The sequence below is a fragment of the Montipora foliosa genome, chromosome 5, assembly GCF_036669935.1.
Source record: "Montipora foliosa isolate CH-2021 chromosome 5, ASM3666993v2, whole genome shotgun sequence".
Lineage (NCBI taxonomy): Eukaryota > Metazoa > Cnidaria > Anthozoa > Scleractinia > Acroporidae > Montipora > Montipora foliosa.
Window position 1 is genome coordinate 44,152,425 of NC_090873.1, and position 7,500 is coordinate 44,159,924.

At 38.1% G+C, this 7,500-nt stretch overlaps 1 protein-coding gene across 2 annotated transcripts in view; it reads right to left on the minus strand.

Annotated features, from left to right (window-relative positions):
* The window catches only part of LOC138004322 (protein jagged-1-like), a 17,345-nt gene extending 13,157 nt beyond the window's left edge, over window positions 1–4,188 (minus strand). For both annotated transcript variants that reach the window (XM_068850799.1, XM_068850800.1), the window contains exons 1-2: window positions 3,962–4,188; window positions 3,067–3,356 (exon numbers count right to left, since the gene is read on the minus strand). In XM_068850799.1, coding sequence (XP_068706900.1) covers window positions 3,067–3,356; window positions 3,962–4,052 — 381 coding nt within the window. In that variant the 5' untranslated portion in view covers window positions 4,053–4,188. The remainder of the gene's footprint in view (window positions 1–3,066; window positions 3,357–3,961) is intronic.
* Between the last annotated feature and the right edge of the window lie 3,312 nt (window positions 4,189–7,500).

Genomic DNA, 7,500 nt, shown 5'->3' on the forward strand with positions numbered 1-7,500 from the left:
GTTTAGCATTATATTATAAATTCAAATGTACTTTAAATTTAATTCCACTTTCAACTGAAGATGATCGTCGAACGACCGAAACATGTCTTGTAAATTTAGTTTTAAATGTGTCGTTATTTTTATAAAAATTGTTGTTAGTCTGCTTCTTTCCAGATCTCTTGGAAATACAATCCATCCCTATGTAAACAAGGCCGTAATTCGTGTCCTGGATGTTTTTTTTTTTTTTTGCTTTTTTCAGTTTAAACAGTTTATGTAAACAAAATTCTTTCGCAAGTTTTGGAGCACAATGGGATTTCTGGAAAATAGTCTTTATGCATTGTGTAATTCAAACAATTTAAAACGATTCGCTACAGAATTTCTTACGGCTTCTGATAATGTACGTTGCTACATACGAAACGTCAAGTTTTCAAAATACAGTATATGGTTTATAATGCGAGGTTTGTTCACTATGTTTAATTTCCGCCGTGGGCGTCTTATTTCTACTGAAAATGAAATTGCCAGAAAACAAAGATATTTATGACATTTATTATCATTTTGGTATTTCCGAGTTCGACAATCGAGGTACAAGCATCCGCACTTGTAATAGGAAGGTCGTGGGTTCGATTCTTGCAAAGGAGAACTTGGATTCATATTCATGTATTCATATTCATATTCATAGTCATGTTCTTTGGTTAAAAATTATAAGAAATCTGAGCTGGTAACGAAATGCCGCCATGAAAACAAGTTTTTCACGACAACCAATCACCGGAAGCGTCGCTGCAACCGTTCCTAAATTTGAACACTTATATATGACACCTTCTCGTAGACAACGATCAGTCTGATGATCGCCTTGAGCGTAAGAATCGAGTAACTAGTAATACCTTCCTTCTTACATTTGTATATATATATATATATATATATATATATATATATATATGCGCTAATCTAAAAGAATAGAGCATTGTTTTGGCAAAGGCTTGGAGTTATAGTCGGCTTCATTAGTGTTAGCGGTGTGCCAAGATTCCAAAGTTTTTCGGATTCGAAAGTTTCCCTTGACAATTACTCTGGCATTGTTGAAATCAATAGAGTGATTGTTACGCCAAGTGTGAGCTGCAATATTAGAGCCAGTTTTACGTACTTTAACATTACGAATGTGTTCCTTTTTCCTCGTTGAAAAACACCTTCCGGTATCACCAATGTAGCTCCAGCAACAATCGGCGCAAGGGATTTTATACACCACATTGGTCTGAAGTTTAATAGGAGGCCTAAACTTGGGAGATGGGAATTCTTGTTGTTAAGTCTTGCGAGGTCTAGTAACAACGTTAATTCCATTCTTTCGAAGAAGACGTGTGAGGCGTCCTGTGACACCACGAACATAAGGAAGGCAGGCCATAGGGGTGGATTTTTTTCAATCAGATTGAAAAACAAGCCTAGCAATTCTTCCGATGAAGGAATAAGCTCCGGGGAAGGTTTCTTCTTTTTTAATATGTTAGAGATGACGGCAGGTGGATAGCCGTTGGCAAGAAGGCGTTAGTGACGTGACTAACTTCAGACGATTTCCCTTCCAAAGGGTTGGGTAGATTCACGGTTTAGGAGGGTAGACCCAGTACTACCTAATTAAACCGTGCTTGTAATCTACCGAATACACTAATAAATCCGACAATAACTCCAAGCCTTTGCCAAAACAATACTCTATTCTTTTAGATTTAGATTCTTTTAGATTGAGCCTTAGCGCATTTTTCCCTTTTATCGTTTTTACAATTTTTTCACACTTCCATTTTGTATATATTTCCATCTCGCGGATTTACATCTTAGTTTTTAAAGGCTTTAGTCTGGAAGCCGAAAGCTTTCGTTTTTATAAAATTTTAACTAGAGAACGCTTTTTTACATGAATATGTCTCCAAAACTGGTTACTCATCTATTTTTAATAGAACTTGGATTGTTCCGAGAATCCTCTAGTCACGAACAAAAAAGATTCATTCTTTCATGTAATAAAGATGTTGTTGTTAGTTAATAACAAGTTAATGGCAAAACAAGCGCATTAACGAATGAGGCTACAGTTTTCTTTAGATCAATAAAACGTAAGAAGGAATGATTTCCGCACAGGTCCTTACTTATGCAGAATAAATTAATTATTCATTCGCGCTATTGTTTTGTAGAACAATACGTATACCCAAGAGATTCGAATATATACATGGCTAATTTGTACTTACGGGATGAATAAAAATGGATCTCATTTCTCTCTCTCTCTCTCTCGTTCTCTCTCCCTCCCTCTCTGCATCTGTTTCGCGATGCTCAAGAAAAATCTGCAATGGATAACCTTCAATCCGCCAGGACACATAATTTTCTGACAGTAAACTTGCAAAACCATGAAAAAATATTAGCCCTAGCTACCTGTGACCGGAAAGTTAACAACTGCCTACAAGACAAGGACTAACATCATCTCACAGTTAACCATCGCCTAAACTTCGTAGACCCAGACAAACGAGCCCACAGCAGGCCATTGATTAAAGACATGATTGGGGAGTGAAACGAAGTATGCCTCGTACGGTAACATCCATGGATCAGACCGAAGTTATTTACTTGGAAGCATCATTGCGCATATTTCTGATCTCTACAAAGAGCGATAAATCGCAAAAGCCCACTAAATGCACCGTTCGTGATCCTGAATACAGGAAGGAAAGAAAGATACACTTTGCAGTGTTTCGGCGAATTCGCAAGCAGACAGAAAGAACAATTACACGATAAAAAGAGCAGGTAGGCGTTAAATTTTTTATGACAGTATTTTTATTCGGTCTGTTTGTTATGTTTGAGAATCTAAACCCTATTACAACGATTGCTTGAAAAACCACTTCTTTCGCTTATTATAAAATTGAAAAATGGGTAAAATTGCAGGAAAAGTGCCGAAATTGCAGGAAAATATGTTCGATTTTCCTCATTTCAGTCAGAAGTTCGACCGGTTTTTTTTTTAAGTCCATAGAGACTTTTCTTATCGCTATGTTTTCTTGAAACAAAGGAGCGTATGCATAATGAAGTAGGGACCTGTGCGGAAATCTTACCCGTAAGAATTCCAACAACCCAACTTACCGGGATGCTGAAGTGATGAAACGCATTGCTGCGGATGAGTTTATCGGAGTTGTTATATTTGTCAGAAGGCAGAAGGTCACACCAAAATTTGCCATTAGAGATGTTATGAGAGGCAGCCAAGTTAAAAGAGAAGCAGAGCAGGCTCTCCAGACAAGCGAAAGCACAGCTGTAGCTTTCGTCGACAAGGTGCTTCACAAGAGCCGTGATGTTCAAGTAGGAGTATTTTTCTTCCTCGAAGTTGACGAAATCCAATTCACGTGTAGGTCCACCGCGACTGATAACTCTGTTAACTTTGATGTTGAAACACAAAAATTTTGTTGATCACAAATAAAAATACAGCTAACAAGAGTTCTTAATAAATTTACTGCCGTATAAAAACGAAAAGTGCCTTTACCTTGATAAGAGCGAGCAGGTGAATGCAAGAGGACAAGGACTGATGCAAGATGGAAGACTTAATAATAACTTCTTCATAATGCATAAATACTTGCAACTTACTGACACTGATAACTTGCTGAATATTTTAACTTAAAATATTTCTAACTCCTTCCTTTAACCAAAGCAATTCATAAGTAGCTTGACAATAAGACAATGAATACGCAATACTGTAACTTAAGAGATGCAGGTAACACTCTTCCGTCAAAAATCACTAATAGTTACAAACAGCACTTGTCACTGAGACGACAACTAAAGCTCTTTAAAGTGTCTTGAAATGTCAGGAGGAAATGTTTTGTTAGTCAATCACAAGTTAATCACGAGATTTTGGAACTTTACAATGAAATAAAGAATTGCTTTATTGAAAAAAGTCTTAAGATGATTCTAAATTTCACTGAAACACGATCCCTTTCAATCTTAACTGATAAATTTACTGCCGTATAAAAACGAAAAGTGCCTTTACCTTGATCAGAGCGAGCAGGTGAATGCAAGAGGACAAGGACTGATGCAAGATGGAAGACTTTGAGAAATGAAATTATTCTGAGAAGTTTCATCTTTGGCGGAGGGTTTCCTAAAGCAGCTTGTTTATCAGCATACAAACTTGAAGTGAAATAAATAAGACGTGTTCGGGCTTTTTGGTGATTGCAGCTGGCAAGTTACACCTGGAAATTTGCGGTCTCGTTCCCAGGGTCTTTCTTCTCTGCCTCCATTGTCAACGACAATGGAGGCAGAGAAGAGAGACCCTGGGAACGAGGTTGGGAAATTTGATGCCCTACAAGGTTGACAGTTGTGGCGCCAAGTGTGTTTGACAAGTTCTGTTTTTGTACAACTTAAATTAAAAACGCTAAAAGGAAACCCGGTTCTTATTTAAGCTACAAAATCGGGGAATAGATTTTACATGACTCTTGCGTTTAAGTTCCATGGAGATAGCTTAAATACCAGGAAAAACAGAAAAACCTCTGTCTTGTGATTTAGCGATCATGTTCTGTTCCACATTTGATCTGGTTTAAATGCCCTACGGTACAACAAAGAATTCGGAGAAATCCAAAGAACAGACGAAGGAGTTAAAGTTGTTACTTGATTGGATTAAGTGTAAATTTTGTCCCTGTGGTTATCCTATACTTATCATGACTTATGCCATTAGTGTAATGTGAAGCGTGTTTTCTCTTGAACCCGCAACGACGCGAGGGCAGAAAAATATAATTAGCAAAAATTAAAAACAAAACAAAACTTCTCATGCCTTATACCACGAATTAGTGAGGATAAAAAATAAACAATTTAATAATAACTTCTTCATAATGCATAAATACTTGCAACTTACTGACACTGATAACTTGCTGGATATTTTGACTTAAAACATTTGCAACTCCTTCCTTTAACCAAAGCAATTCATAAGTAGCTTGACAATAAGACATTTAATACGCAATACTGTTACTTACCTCCGTTAAAAAAAAACACTAATAGTTACAAACGGCACTTGTCACTGAGACGACAACTAAAAGCTCTTTAAAGTATCTTGAAATGTTTGGAGGAAATGTTTTGTTAGTCACAAGTTAATCACGAGAGTTTGGAACTTAACAGTGAAATAAAGAATTGCTTTATCGAAAAAATTCTTAATATGATTCTAAATTTCACTGAAACACGATCGCTTTCAATTTTTGTCATCCATGCATCTATTTGGTTTCGTAGATTTTATTTCATGATGTTCTACTGTCTTGAACGGTTTCTGAAATGTTCCATTCTACATTTTTTGGCATTTTGAGTGTCGTGAAATTGCATCATTTTGCATGAGATAGCCCCCTTCATTCGCAATTTTTTCAAAGATACTGTGTTTCGGTTATGCGTAGGTTCAGCAAAGAAAATAATTTGTATAAAAAATAATAATAATTAACGGATACTCCAAGTTGATCTTCATTCCGCATGCATGTATCCACATGTTTAATGAGTACCTCGTTTTTAGTACATCATTGCTGTCAGCTTTGTTGCCAAAGTCGTTTTGAGCCGAGATCAGCCCTCTTTATTCCAATTCCGTGATCCACTGGTGCACATTTCGTCCCCCTTCCACCAATCATCAGTACTGCTCCAGTCCAGTCGCACTTTTAGTCCTTCCAGTCGCACTAGAAGTTCATTTCAGTCTCGTTTTGAATTTCACCATCACTTCCGGCCCAGCTTGCCCGAAACCATCCGAAGTATCATATACTGGCCACAATATTAAAATGTAACAAGACCCTTGGTGGCGTTTACGTGGGTTGCTGTGTCCGTGTAAAATGTGAAGGTTGGTTGCAAATGTCACTGGTCCCTGAAGCCAACTGAGAGTGACAAGGGACGTGGTAAAAGCGCTAAGGAAGGTTAGGTGAGGTGACAATCGAACATTTCCTTTCAGGCTTCATTTACATTTTACTCCCCCCTCTCCATCAGTGCTCCGTTTTACGGGTATTTAAAGCTACTTAGCTACACGGAAAGGAAAGAAGTCGAAACAAGGATGCGAGATCCGGGAATCGAACTCAGGACCTCTTGCACCAAGGCCGCGCACTAACCGACTGTGCCATCCTTGCTTGGTAAGGTTCCTCCGCGCACTGGACAAGCGACCAGTCGATTGAACAGAGGTATCGGCCCAGCTCCTGTATCCTACTTGGGAAAGTCGGCCAAAATCCCATCTATTTACTGTAAATTTAGCCGTGTTTGCCCCCCGGGCCAGGATGGCGTCATTATCAGTGGAAAGGCCCATAAAAGCCTCATAAGCAAAGAAATATAAAACTTGTTTTCGATGCTCCCTTCACTTTGCGAAATTTCTAGTGTTTGCGGAGTGTGGATATTGGAAAACGAGACGAAAACGCTAATGTGCGTCTAGCATGCCAAACTATAGCACCGTCTTACACGTGCCTTTCATTTCCACGTCGAAAAACACTTAAAAGAGCAAAAACCCTGACAACTCAATGTTCTCCGAAACAAATTATGTTTTATAACCACTTCGAACATTTCTTACAGACGTATACGCAGATATTTCCAGAAATGCCTTTAATTAGATGCACGTAAATTTCAATAAGCGCCTCTTCTTACCAACTTCAAGATCACTCGTGTCTCGGAATACCGACAACTAATTTCACAAAGTGTACTCAAATGGCGCTCATGGCTCAATTAAAGAGTTACAATTCAAAGATCCAACGTTTCCACATCTGATGAAGACACTACACAGGAGTGAAGAAACCTTAAAGGAAACCTCCACTAAAACAAGAATACAACTTCAAAATATTTAACATAATGTCTACAATCAAAATTGTTCAAACGTTTTCCAGTGGGAATGTTTGTATCCGAAATAATTAAATTTTAAAAACGCTTGTTTTGTTTTTCAAATTTCCTGGGGGCCGCCATCTTGAATAATTGTGACGTGTTATGGTTGCTCTTTTGTATTTGCACAAAGAGCTTTTGTTTTAAAACAATAGGGCAACCATGACACGTCACAATTATTCAAGATGGCGGCGCCCGGGAAATTTGAAAACCAAAACAACCGTTTTTAAAATTTAATTATTTCGGATACAAACATTCCCATTGGAAAACGTTCGAACAATTTTGATCGTGAGCATTATGTTAACTATTTTAAAGATATATTCCTGTTTTAGTGGAGGTTCCCTTTAAGATTCGCGTCCCAAAGGCAGGGATGTTGCTGTGGTGCGAGTACGCACCTCCAACCAAGGTCGTCCGGGTTCGATTCCCAGACGTGAGGTCAAAATTAGGTTGAGTTTCTCTGCCCCGAGTGGTTTTTTTTTTTTTTCAGGGTACTTTGGTTTTCCTCGCTCTTCAAAACGCTACCTATGATTTGATTTCTGTCAGGAGCCGATAACCAGAAAACTACAACTCAATATTGGGCCTATGTAAGGGCACTTTCACAGATCAAGGTATTTTTACACGAGTTTCTCAGTAAATAAGATTTGTCTTGCACGAATGACCATTCTAAATCCCAAGGGTAAGAATTTCTCGAGCATGACTTGTGATTGACTGGAA